We start from the raw sequence: 14712 nt of genomic DNA on the forward strand, positions 1-14712 counted from the left end.
CCATGACAATTTTATAATGTTTAAATGACAATAAATAAAATAAATAACTTAAAAATAATTATGTGCAAATACATCAAGACAAGTTTTTGAGTTGTTGGAGATTGAAGTCGTCTTGGTGTCATTTGCTTTAGCTCTCAGCATTGCTTAAGCCCTGGCATTTGCTTGAGCGGAGCCGTAGCCGAAGCTGTTGGCAGATGTGTTTACTACTCTGTAGTCGGCGTTCACTCCTTGAGACCGGATGGAAGAGGACGCTGTGCCTTGTCCATTTGTTTGGGCATTGGTCTGAGATCCACCGTAGAATCCACTGTATTTCAGAGCACCATAGCCTAATCCATTGTTAGCTGATGAACTTGCTGATCCAAATCCGTTTGATTGAGCGGATGATGTCATTGTTTCATAGCCCACGTTGTTGATGTCAGAACGAGCGTCAGCATTGCCGAAGCCTGGTCCTTGAATGTTGGCTGATGATTTAGCATTTCCAAAACCGTTAGAGTTAGCGATGGTGTTCACTGTTCCATATCCAGAGTTGGCGGATGATTTTGCAGAACCAAAGCCATTGGCATTGTTGGCAGCAGACTTGACGTAACCGATACCGTTCAGGTTAGCGTTGGAGTTAGCAGAGCCGTAACCTTGGGTGTCAGCGCTAGATTGGATTGTTCCAAAAGCGTTTTTTTGGGCAGTTGATTTAGCTGAACCTCCATTGGATTGGCTTGTAGTTTGAGCTTGGCCGTAGATGTTAGAAGGAGTACCGTATGCAGTGCCGAATCGCCAGTGGATTCCTTTGGTGACAGGTGACTTTGCAGCGATTACAGCATCACCTTGGAAGTTGTTAGCGTTGACATTAGAGGACGCAGAACCGAAACCCTGAGTATTGGCAGAGGCAATTATAGAGTCAATAGCGTTTTTGGCCATCGATGAAGCAGAACCACCGTTTGATTGAGATTCAGCGGATGTCAATCCAAGTTCATTTTGAGATTTTGATGATGCTGAACCAAATCCGTTTGTTTTTGTTACAATGTTGCTTAATCCGTGAACATTGTTGGCATCAGAGTAAGCAGATCCAGATCCATCAGTAGATTTAGCATTTGATGAAACTATGTAGTTGCCTACGCCATGGGATTTAGCTGAAGATTCAACAGAACCAGTTCCATCACTTTTAGCTGATGTGATAGACGACTCTAAGTTGCCATTAATTACAGCAGAAGATTCGGCAGACAGACCACCGTTAACGGGAATCGAGTATCTTATTTCAGTTGGAACTTCAAAGTTCTGTTCATAAGATACTAAAGTTGCAGGAGCAGGAACGGCATAAAACGTAGGCGCGTTTTGTGCTTCAGCTTCGGCTTTAGCTGATCCGTAAGGATTTTGAGGTGCATCGTAAATTTCAGCTTGAGCGATCGCCTGTCCAGGGAATATTTCACCGAAGCCGTAGTTTCTGTTTAAAGGTAATTGGTCATTACTCGATGCGCTCCCATAGGCTTGAATGACGTCACCGTTGATTGTTGCCGAACCTGTTGCACGGCCACCATAGTTAGTGTAGCCTCGTCCGATCGAGTAGCCGCGTCCATCGCGATACAAATAACCTAAAAGTAATTATTTTATATTTATAGTTTTATATAATAATAGTTTGGTTAAAGCTATTGGCCGTTGCTCAAACGGTCGCAGGTTCAATTCATACTCATGGCTAATATATATACCACAAGAATAGTCGTGGTATGGACACTTGTGATTGCGATTTGTGTTTTTGGGGACTTTGATATAAATTTGATTGTACTGAGATTATTTTTAGGATCTGGTATCTATTTTAATGATAATTATCTGTTTTAATGGTAATTTATTTACTAAAAACTAAAATGATTATATTTATTAAAAAATATTGAGAAATTGAAAACAAATAAAAACCATCACAAAATAACTCACCATTTAAGTAGACAGGGCTGGAATGGCAAAGGGCGAAACACGTCAAGGCTACGACGAACTTGGCTGCCATGTTTGTAGGATTATATCATACGAGAGCTCTAAGCTGAGTGCATGAGGAGAGAGCATTTCTCCGTGCTTATATACCAAGCTCGCTTTACCACTTCTTCGTGCTGGCCTAAAAGTTGTGAACTTCACCTAGAAAAGTCGTTCGCAGTCGTAAATTTATTTGATAGGTTACGGTAGATTAATTGCCGGCTCTGAATCAAGATTTGGCGGATGATTTTAGATATTTTTTATAATATTATATTGACGTTAATACGCTGCATGATATGATCGGTTCGTTATTTGATGCAAGTACAATGACCTGGCTTTTAGTTGTTATGTATTCGCGATTTTATTAGATCATGTATTCAGAAAATGATACAGTTGTCGATGCATTTTGAGTTAAGAATAGTCTGTTTATGATTTCAAATTAATAAAGCAACAGTAAAACATATTGAGATATTAGGTACATAGAATCAATAAATGGCTATGACCATGTTTTGTTAAATAACACAAAAATTTCTTAAATATGGCGAACATTTTGTTAATTTGTATTTGTTTGCATTTTATCTTTATGATGGATGCATATTATTATCGAGCATTATATTGTAAATTGATATATTAAATAATAGTTATAGACTATCCTAATTGTTTTTCAACAAGTGTCAAATTAACATGTTTAATAAAGTGGCACCTCCAGTTTTTTTGTTATCAATATTAGATCTTAAATTATTTCGCACGTAAAAAAATATTAATAAATGGCAATTATCTTTTAAATGTGGCAATTAAGAGCTAATAAACTGTTAATTAATTTTAAATCGTTTTAAATTTTCAGGAATAAATGTGCTCTCTTTTAACACAACTGATTTTATATATTTTTTTTACTTTTTTTATTCAATTTAAATACATTCTTAAGCTGACAATTCCACAAAATAATATTTCAAGATTGTGTCTTAGACATCTATTTTTTTTTTGGATTTGATATTAAATTTAAAAAAAAAAAAAACAGAAATATTATCCTACTTTCTATTTTTGTTCTAGGGACTTCTTGTAAGTTTATTTCGTAATAAATTAAAATTCATTACAAGAGGAAAGAAAAAATATGCCAATTGTTCATACTTTAATATTTATAAATAAATAGCTAGCCCAAATGGAGTATAAGGTTAATAAAATTACTGATTAACCTTATAGATTCATTGGGCTAGCTATTTATTTTGCGAATAGCGGATTATTAATTTTGCGTAAATAAAGAGGTAAAGTTTCTAACTTTGTTTGTTTGTAGGCGGTAATCTTCGCAAATACTGATCCGATCACGAAAATTATTTTCAGTTAGTGAAATAGGTTATATTATTGGAATTGAACAAGAAATTCAGTGAGTATATGTTTTAGATTATCTACTTAATAAAGCATAAAAAAGGCAATCGGAGAATGTATTATTACCTAATGATTTATTGATATGCAAAATCTTCTAAATATATTTAATATTTACTCCTTCATTAAGATTTTTGAGGCAGCAGAAAATTTTACATGAAAATATTCCAGACTTTAAAGGTATGATGATGTGTCAATTTTAAATAATATCATGTGTTGGTTGATTTATTCATAAATGTTTTTCATCACGTAGTCATGATTTGTCAAATTGCCAATCACGTGCGCGGCTCATTATCGTAATTTTACAGTATTGTCCGTTGTAATGTAGTGTTTATGATACCATGGCGAAAATATTTGATCATGTCAAAGACCTTTTCTTAGCAAATGGATTACAAAGACACAAGATGAAAATAATCACAATATCATTTATTCTCGACATCGGAGTAAAACAATATAAATGAACATTTTCGTTACCTCGTCGCTTGACCATTGATATAATGGTATAGTAAAGAAATTAAAAAAAAAAAACATAGTATTTATAGTTTGTATCTGAGAGTGCTTGCAAATTTTGTCTAACACTTTCTTATATTCGTAGCTTTGATTCAGATTTGATCGATCAATTAGCGACAGACGCTTTCTAAGTTAAATATAAAGTTCGATAAACAGGCCAACTGCTAAACTTGATCTTCAAAGTAAGGTACCTAAAACCATATTATCTATTCTTCCACCATAAAATCTATTAACATTTTCGCACGAATAAAACAATCGTCAATAAGCGGACGTTGAACTCGAGCCCTTTATAGAATGTAACGATTATAAATAACGAAGAATGATATTATATTGTTACGTGTATCGTAAACAAATATTTGTACCTGGTTCATTTAAACCTAAGTAAATTTTTATATCGAAGATGAAAAAACTATGGATTTATTAAATAGCAACTTACACGTATTAATATTCTGTAATCATTCGAGGTTTACTGTGTTACACTTAAATTTCATACTTATTGATATAATGATATTACTATTAATATTAAGAATTTAAGATAACTGTTCCACTCCCGTGGGTTATCAGATTATGATGTGTGATGTTAAATAGAATTTATCTAACTTTTTAAAATAAACAGGTAAATCAACTTTCTAAGAGATATTTAATGAAATCAGATTGGTGGCTCCTTTTAACGAGCAAGCAAAATTTTATTATATTTGTAGATATCTTAATTGGTTTAGCTAATTATTCGAGTTTTAATTCAAAAATTACTTTTAGCGAGTCAATAAGAACCAGAGTTCAATATATAATTACTTAATTATAATGATGCTTTTAGCACGTTCATCGAACAATTATTGATTATGTTATAAACCACAGGATGTGAGGTTTTATCTTTTACCGCTTTAATTTTAACTTTAAGAATATATAGCAATAATTTAAAATTAGCAATTCGTAATAAGACGTTAATAATGAAACAAAAATGATAACACCGTTTTGAGCGTTATCCTTTTTTAAACCGACTTCAAAAAAAAAGGAGGAGTTTTTCTCAATTCAACCGAATATTTTTTTTTGTGTGTTCGCAGATAACTTCGTCGTTTATAAGTCGATTTTGGTGATTCTTTCTTGTTGGAAAGGAGATATCTTAATGGTGGCACCATGATAAGGAAACCAGAATCTGATAATAGCATCCCAGAGAAATCGAGGGGAACCGTGGAAAATCATAGTGGCGACTAGTGTGTTTGTTAATTTTTTTCGATTACTTATGGTGTGATTGAAGTCAGTTTTAACAAACACAATTATTTCTAGCCTCCCAACGTAGGTGGAGACGTTAACTACGTTAACTATTCTTCAATACCAGTTCTCGTTTTCATGTCTTTCGGACTTTCCTTTCTCATACTTAGTCGTTTTTAAATACATTATAGTCTTACATAAAGTAAGGTTCCCCTCGAGCTAACTATAAGCTAACTCTAGCTAATTTATTAATAAAGGGATGGACACGAAAATTTTATTTAAATGGTAGAACCACAAAGAGAAAATTAGCGATAATTTTACGAAATACGGAATAAAAATATACATATACTAATGCAGACAAAGGAATAATAATGAAATAATATAACACTACATACAATACGACTAAGGATATAATGTAGGGTAACGATAATAAAACACTGACATTCTTAAGCTTACAGGCTAAGTATACTTTTTCATTTTAAAAATTCAATTTTATAATTAATTAAAATTAAACCTTAAGTGATACGGGTGTTATTAGGTGTTTTTTAGATGTAAACCGTGCATAATTTTTTAAAAGAGCCTTTGGCGACTATGTCAGCCCCATTGTTCTTCATAGCAAAATTAATATTCTTGTAATTAATTAAACGTGTGACTAATTTAATCGCCAGTTTAGACAGTATATGATAGTGTATATAGTAGAATTAGAACAATTCAAATTGAAAAATAACACGCATCTAAAATGAACTCGTTTTATATTTCGAAGTTCTCTATAGTTACTTAAAATTAACTTATATTTGGTTTTATTCAGAGTTCAAGGCTATAAAGAAAAAAAATGTGTTTGTATGTTAAGCATTTGTTGTCTACAAGTTGCTAAAAATGACACAGTGTGAATTTGGTACGAGTACTTCTATAGATATTTGGTGATTTACATTTTTCACTGTCAGACATTTAAATTATGGAAAATCCCAGCTAAGATATTTTTATATTGTCCTAAAATATGACTTATATATTTGACAGATATTGGAAACAACTGAGAAAATTATACTTGATAGTTGCCCAAAATATACATTACTAAGTTTTTATATTTAAAATATTTAGACGTAAAAATCAAAGAGAGATGCAATTAGAAAAAATCCGCATATTTAATAAATGTTTGTAAGAAGATTTATACTAGATTTATACAGAGGTACTTAATATTGATAACAGACAATACATATAAAGAGTAAAAGCTCATCACTTTTCATATTCGTAAATAAACATTTAAACTACAAAATTGTACATACTTACCAGTATAATTAATTTTTTTTTAAACTGTTCTAATAAAAAATATTTAAATCATTGTGACATCTTGAACCTTAAAAGGCTTGACGAATCGATTTCTTAAAGCACACAGTAATAAAATATTGTAGTGTCCGTTATAATTTAACGAGAACAGGATGTATTCATTCAAAATTGTATTATAAATTTATAATGTTTAAAATAGTTTTAATTTTTTTAATACAAATTATTATTTTGATTTCAAGTTATTGTAAAACATTAGAAACTACATACAAATAGCAGTAATATATTTTTTAATTTGTATTTTTTTTTAATTTGTTATATATGTTATAATCTGCCGTCTTTGTTTTCATTTTATTTTTAAAATTTGAACAACTTATAGAACAGGGGTAATATTTTTTTATTTCTCTTATAGCACAATTTATCAGCTTTCGGTTTACATTTTTTGCGAGAGCGACGAGTCAAATTAAAACTTGCAGTAGTCGATTACCTACACCCAGCGTTTTGATAAGCAAATCATCAATTAAATATCTAATTACTAATCCTAATTATCTAACATAAAATATAAACTCAGATATATTCTTTTAAAATTCTCGTGTCACAATGTTAGTTAAAATACTCCTCCGAAAAGGGTGGACCGATTTTTATGAAATTTTATGCGCATATCGGGTAGGTCTGTGAATCGGTCAACATCTATTTTTCAAATTCCTAAGTTATAAGAGGGGATTAAGGGGGTTAATAACATACTTATATGGCAAAACAACGTTTGCGGGGTCAACTAGTGATTTTATATAATTACCTGAATTTAAAAAATTAATTAAAAAATTAGTTTAAAAAGAATCAAATGTCAATAAGAATCATACTCGTACTGAAAGAGGAAATGGATTATAAGGCTGTAGGTGTAGGTAGGTGGTGTAGGTACATTAATTTATATCGCCTCTAAGCAGACCCAGGATACACAGATGAATCATGATGAATGATGAAGAAATTTAAATGTAGTTTTTCTTAACATAGACATAGACATCTTCGCAGATTCATTAAGCCAATTTAAGGGAAAAATAATTAAACTGTTGATGGACTTTGATATATAATTGTAATAGTTTTGTTTTTTCTTTCTCTCTATTCTCTTTTTTTATTGTAACAAATGTTATTTTTTCGGTAAATTACACAAATATGATTAATGTCTGATTACAGTAGCGTTCTAAGAATGTTGTGCAAACCTTTAATTTAAGTGCATATTGTATAACTTAGTGGTATTGTTTTAATGTAGAAAGGTTTTTTATGTACTTAGTTTAATTAAATAAATAAATCCACAAACCCAGGTGCAGATAATAGGATCACTGAAAATTGCAGGCCAAGAAATATTAAAATATAATATGTAAATAGAAGGTTATAAATAAAATTAAGTAAATGGAATATTGTAAAATTCGGAAATAGAAAATTTATTAAAAATAACCACTAATATCTTTTCGTCGATAAATCTAAATAATTTCTGATTTTATAATATTGTATATACATATATAAATTTTTATATATATAAATTTTAAAAAATAATATTGTTATTTTTATTTATTTTGAAATTTCTCAATACTGTACATATTTACAATTCATAGCTTCATAACTATTTACAGATTGTTGGCGACATTTACCCTTTGAATGGCTATGCCGATTCTGTGCAAAAAATTCACCAGCGCTCTTGTCACCAGGAGTGGTCCAGTGGAGGCTATAAAATGAGGAGTTATCTCTTTTGAAATTTTTTTAGCACTGCTACTCCAAGGTTATTATATTGTCAAATATCATTAAACAGTTATGAATTATTGAAACGAGATACATTAATATTTTACAAACGCACATTATTAGATTATAATATTTATAGCATACTAGCCGTGCCCGTGACTTCGTACGCGTGTAATTTAACAAAAAAGTTATTTTCCGGTTCGCAGAGTTTTAAAATAAATATATTTCTAAAATAAAAGTAACCTAAGTTACTCCTTATTATATCACCTATCTGCTAGCGAAAGTCCTGTCAAAATCGGTCCAGCCGTTCCAGTTATTAGCCGTAACAAATAGACAGACAGACAGACCAAATAATGTTATTTTGGTATATGTACTGTGTGCATTTAGTAAAAAGCGGTTATTTTATTATTACAAACAGACACTCCAATTTTATTTAGTTGTATAGATAATAAATACTACTTGACTTGACTCTACTGTTAGAAGTCGAAATGTGATTTTGTTTTGCTTCGAGATTATTTATGAAATAAAAAATGCATTTATATATAAATAAATTAAAATTAACCTTTTAAAATAGTAATGTTTGTCAAAAACATAATTGGCAAATAATTCAATCAGTCTTGTAATTCCAGAGATTTAAACAAACAAACAAATGTTTTAGCGCTATTATGTTGTATTAATATAATAAGTATAGTTAATACGTCAGTTTGAGGAAATACGTACTAAAATGATAGTCTATAGTCTTCCTCTGTAAATAGAATATCCAACAAAAAAATATATATATTTTAAATTCGAACCAGTATTTCCGGAGATAAGTGCGTTTAAAATAAACAAACATATAAATATTATGTATTTAAAAATACAAAAATTTGAACTTTCAATTCTTCTGCTGAAGCGTGGGTGATGCCGAATAGTAAACTGGACATCGTTGATCTCGATCGGCGATTTAAAATAACATTTGAAAACAATAATTCCCTTTACTATAATAGTATTTCGAAACGTTATGCGATATTTAACATCTCCACGATAACACAAAAACACAACAATGACAAACCTGATAAGAATCAAAAACTGACAACAATTGTCTAAATCGCGCGAACACCAAACCATCAATTTGCTGCTATCGTTGTTCATATGTTTGTTTGTTTCTATGCTTTCATTTTGGTTGGCTACAAATAATAATGAATTTTAAATATTGAAGTCTGACATTAATTTATAAATAGCTTTCACTGTCAACGCTTTGACAAACTTTTTCTTTCTAATTGTCGCAAAAAATATCCTTTCAAGTCCACTGAATAATGAAAGAGTGAAATTAAATCTGTCGCTAGTATTTTAATACTGTCCACAGATTAATATTACCACGGACCCTTCTAGAAATTATTTAAACATACTATAGACCGACAGACAAATCTTGATATATAAGTACTGTTTTGATTAAAGTTTTGGGATCAAATACTTGTATTATTAGGTAACATTAATTTCATGAAAGCGTGTCATATTTTTTTTTAACTTAATTGTTGTAAACTGTAAGTAGTGTTTTTTATGTATCTTATACGCAAAATTTTCGTGTCACAATGTTAGTTACAATACTCCTCCGAAACGACTGAACCGATTTTTATGAAATATCGGCATATCGGGTACGTCTGAGAAGAGAGAGTGGCCAACATTTATTTTTCATACCCCTAAGTTATAGGGGGGGGAGGAATCAAGGGGGTTCATAACATATATGGGGAAACAACGTTTGCGGGGTCAGCTAGTAATATATAAAATTACTAGCTGACCCGGCGAACTTCGTATCGCCTAACAGTGACTTTTAAGTATTATCACAAATCTTTTGTATGGGAGTATAGAAAAGTGTTGTTTTTAGACTTTTTCAGGAAATTTAAATTTTTTTTTTTAGAATTTTTCTCTGCGTAAGAACCATCTTCGTACTTCAAGGAATATTTAAAAAAAAGAATTAGCGAAATCGGTCCAACCGTTCTCGAGTTTTGCGCTTAGCAACACATTCAGCGACTCATTTTTATATTATAGATGTCTTTATAGTTGTTACCTAATCATCATCATCATCATTACAGCCTATACAGTCCACTGCTGGACATAGGCCTCCACAAATTTACGCCAAAAATAACGTGAACTCATGTGTTTTGCCCATAGTCACCACGCTGGGCAGGCGGGTTGGTGACCGCAGTACTGGCTTTGTCGCACCGAAGACGCTGTTGCCCGTCTTCGGCCTGTGTATTTCAAAGCCAGCAGTTGGATGGTTATCCCGCCATCGGTCGGCTTCTTAAGTTCCAAGGTGGTTGTGGAACCTTGTTATCCCTTAGTCGCCTCTTACGACACCCACGGGAAGAGAGGGGGTGGCTAAATTCTTTAGTGCCGTAGCCACACAGCACACTAACCTGTTACCTAATATTATATATTTTTTGGTTACACTATAATATTAAAACAACAAAATAAATAAATATCTTATAACATACACACAAAGTCGTCTGTCTACTCCTACGGTAAGCTACTTATAGTGTTATAGGTAACTAATAGAAATGGTAATGAAATAGAAATAATTCATAAATAAATAATAATACATTTATAATCCTAAAAAAAGAAAAAAAAAAACAAATATAATTTTTCATTCTTAAGGCCCTGTCAGTGCATCTTCAACCTCGTGCGTATGTTTACCCCTAAAGTATAACAATATGCATCCAATAATACTTATAATTTTTAAGATTTTTTTAGTTTTGATACGTGTCAGTGATTGATTAGCATATTAAAAGTTTTGAACATTCATAACAAATTTTTTGTAGTTATATTTCAAATCGGATTTATATAACCTTGATCATAATATTTAATTACGATTTTTTCTTTTAACAATTACTTAAGCGTCAACAAACAAAAACGATTTATTGCTATAGAGAATATCATTATTTCAAATCAGCTACGTACGATTAATGTCCAGATATTCAGGTGCTTTCATTATGTGTATTTGTAATTCACGACAAAACATTTGCAACATATTTTTTTCTAATAATTTAAAAGTGATAATAAGCTAGCTGTACCCTGCGCGCGTTGTTACGCTTTTTTAATCGACTTTCAAATAATTGTGTTTGCTCGCAAACGAAAAAAAACCGACTTCAATTACATTGACGAGTAATACAACGTAGATCGGCGAAAAAATAGTCAAGTAACTACGCGTTATCAAAGATTACTCAAAAAGTAGTTTTTAGATCTCAATAAAATTTATATTCGACCACATGACAAACATCAGCTTTTGATTAAATTAAAAATTATTAAAATCGGTACACCCAGTAAAAAGTTATTGCGGATTTTCAAGAGTTTCCCTCGATTTCTCTGGGATCCCATCATCAGATCCTGGTTTTGTTATCATGATACTAAACAAAGGATATCTTCTTTTCAACAAAAAAAGAATTATCAAAATCGGTACATCCAGTAGAAAGTTATGCGGTATAATACAACGTAGGTCGACGAAAAAAGCGTCAAGTAAACACGCATTATTAGGATATAACTCGAAAAGTAGTTGTTAGATCTCAAATAAATTTAAATGTGACCAATTGACACACACCACCTTTCGATTAAATTTTTTTTTGTCAAAATCGGTCCACACGGTCAAAAGTTCTGATGTAACATACATTAAAAAAAAAATACAGTCGAATTGAGAACCTCCTCCTTTTTTGGACGTCGGTTAAATTAATTAATAACTCATTAGGCAGCGAGAGTAAAAGAGACAGGTAAAACCACGCGGTATGACAAGTTTGTCTAAGATTCTCTGTGTTTATTTAGTCTATAACTTATGCTAATATATCGTGTGTGTCAAGATCATGTTTCTGACAACGATTAATTTGAGTCATGAAACAACGGCACCGTTTCACCTACTAATACTTGTTTGAACGGACCGAAAGACTTCCTTTCTTGATATATAGTTAGCAATAAATCCGCGGCCGTTAAATGAATATTTAATAGTTATTAAAATTGATTATTTTTTGCGCGTGAAAGTAGGTAAGATTTTTTATTGTAGTTCTTATTCGCATCTTTTTTTCGTACTCGTAAAATAATTGTTAAATAAAATAATTATGTATTTTATTGAAAAAAGAAATGTTACTACAATATAAAAATATAAAAAATATACAAAAAACATATTAAAAAGTACTTTGAATCTTATCAAAAGGTATTTGACAGCGGTGGGATTCGAACCCACGCCCTTTCGGACTGGTGCCTAAAACCAGCGCCTTAGACCACTCGGCCACGCTGCCTGCTGAACCAAACCGTAAAATAGTGAAACTATATATAATGTGCGTTTTATTAAACTAGTAATTCTAATTTTTAACCGACTTCAAAAAAGGTGGAGGTTTCTCAATTCGACCGTATATGTATATTTTTTATGTGTGTTCGAGGATAACTTCGTCGTTTATGAACCGATTATGATGATAATCTTTTTGTTAGAAAAGAGATATGCTAAGGGTGGAACCATGATAAGAAAACCAGCATCTGATGATCGCATCATAGAGAAATCGAGGGTAACCTTCGAAAATTGTAGTGGTAACTAGTGCTTTTGTTAATTTTTTTCGTCTACTTACGTTATTTACTTGTCGATGTAATTGAAGTCGGTTTTTTCGTTTGCTAGCAAACACAATTATTTTGTTTTAAATCGACGATTTATTGATTGATTGATTCGAGATTATTTGCGAATCGACGAAACTAAAGCATTACGTACCTACTTAGAATATACATTTAATTTCATTAAAAAGTCTTAGTGACTAAATTTATACCTATGGGGACATAGCATATAAGATTTTAATAAATTTTATTTACCTAAGTTGTTTTGGAAATTATTTTTAACAATAACAAAAGTGAATTCAGCTTGTTTAAACACGTTTATCTCTGCAAGTTTAACAATAATATTTTAGTAAAATAAAAATACGTCTGATCTCGTTTACTTTAGAACGACGTACGCTGTAAAAATACTTTGTGTCACAATTATTTTGAGTAATTACAGTAATTATATATACTTTAAAGTGATGAAATGATTTAAAAAATATATTAAAATAAAAATACGTTAAAATACGTTTAAATTGTAAGGATATACGCTATAAAAGGCTTTGTTTTATAGTTCTGGGTAGTGATTACAAGTTTAATTAATCTGACATCGATTGATAGTCATGTGAACTTGTTGAAAAATGTCTAATTTTTAAATGACATCATAAAATGAGGTGGTTCTCAATTCGATTGCATTTTATATGTTGTACCTCATAACTTTTTACTGGGTGTACTAATTACAACGATTGTTTTGTGTGTTTGAAAGCTAGTTGGTGCTTGTTTGGTGTAAAGATAAAAACCACTAGTTTTTGAGTTATCCTTAATTGGTTTGGTATTGGTCGTTTTAGTGAGATTTTTTTTGTTTATAAAGTCAACCAGAAAATTTACGAAATTCTATTGACATTTTTATAAAAACAAAAAGAAATTATTTGTCAGTATTTTGTAACAAATATCCATTTTTTCCAACGAATCACTTTTATATTTACTTTATAGTAAGTTAATTGAAATGGCTAGAAGGTTTTATTAAATATACGCTTTTAACATGCACACGGCCGTCTGTTACTACTTATAGGTAACAGCGGACTGGTATATTAGACTCAGAAAATTGAACAAGGAATCCTCGGTACTGCACATTACGCCATCCGATTAATCTAGTAGTATTTGGTTGTCACTTTGTACTCAAAAAAAAAAAAAAAATGTAAAACTTGATTGTTACGATATAATTATGTTATATTGGTTGTGTCGATTAATTGTCAAGGTGTGTCAAAAATAAATAAAACAACGTTGTGTTTATAATGACCTGTATAATTACCTAAGTGTAAAGGACCATTATTTACAAGGTGGACATTGATATATTTATGCCTACCCTAATTCTAGCCTTAATCGAATACATTAGTCATTATAATATATATTTTTTTAATTATTTAAGGGTTTATTTCACAAGAAAACTGCAAAGATAAACGTTGCGTACTAGTTTTTAAATTTAAGAGCATTTTTTTAACAATTCACACATTTATTTGTTAAAAAAAACTGTTATTATTAAAAAAAAAAAGGAATTCGAAGCACTGCTTCAAATTGTAATAAAATTTCTAATAAATATTAAATAAATTTGGTTGTAAAATTAGCAGCATTTAACAATAATAGAAATAAGCCCTTGTAATAATTAAAACATGATTTTTTAGTGATTATAATTTAGTACGTACGTAAAATAAAATTTCACTAAAAAGCTGCCATGAAAATCTTAATATACAAAATCAATTTTTAATTTATGTCAATGATACGAAATTATAAACAATATAAAAAATTACAGATGGTAAATGGTTAAAAAAATTGAGCAAAAATAAATATTGTATTTGAAGTATAAAATAATGTAATTTTTGAAATTAAAAATAGCGTGATTGGTTATTCCTAAATACAAAATAACTTTTTATGCATTACTTGAATACAATGCGAATTAGTTGCCAAAGATAACAGAGTAAAACTGACGTAAAAAAAAAAACTAAAAAGAAGTTTTTAATCTAACTTTAAACGTTTTTGTATTACTGTATTACGTCACTCATATGGTGCCTTTTTAAATTCAGAAGGTAATTTTCAAAACTT

General features: G+C 30.6%; 1 protein-coding gene and 1 non-coding gene across 2 annotated transcripts; both read right to left on the reverse strand.

The window, feature by feature from the left end:
- Nucleotides 1–6: 6 nt before the first annotated feature.
- On the reverse strand, nucleotides 7–1990 carry LOC123655389 (nucleoporin nup189-like). The gene is made up of 2 exons (XM_045591207.1): nucleotides 1921–1990; nucleotides 7–1583 (listed from the first exon to the last, which is right to left on the reverse strand). Exons 1-2 carry the CDS (start codon nucleotides 1988–1990, stop codon nucleotides 145–147), a joined length of 1509 nt encoding a protein of 502 aa, XP_045447163.1. The 3' UTR covers nucleotides 7–144.
- A 10259-nt stretch (nucleotides 1991–12249) lies between these two features.
- Trnal-uag lies at nucleotides 12250–12329 on the reverse strand. The gene has a single exon. It is a non-coding gene; the product is annotated as a tRNA-Leu (tRNA).
- Nucleotides 12330–14712: the final 2383 nt, after the last annotated feature.

Source organism: Melitaea cinxia, chromosome 1, assembly GCF_905220565.1.
Source record: "Melitaea cinxia chromosome 1, ilMelCinx1.1, whole genome shotgun sequence".
Taxonomy (NCBI): domain Eukaryota; kingdom Metazoa; phylum Arthropoda; class Insecta; order Lepidoptera; family Nymphalidae; genus Melitaea; species Melitaea cinxia.

Bases quoted from the DNA above. Each gene is read 5' to 3' on its own strand.
- LOC123655389 (XM_045591207.1), bottom strand. From the start codon at position 1,990: ATGGCAGCCAAGTTCGTCGTAGCCTTGACGTGTTTCGCCCTTTGCCAT. The intron at 1,584-1,920 runs GTGAGTTATTTT...AATTACTTTTAG, and splicing joins CAGCCCTGTCTACTTAAATG to GTTATTTGTATCGCGATGGA.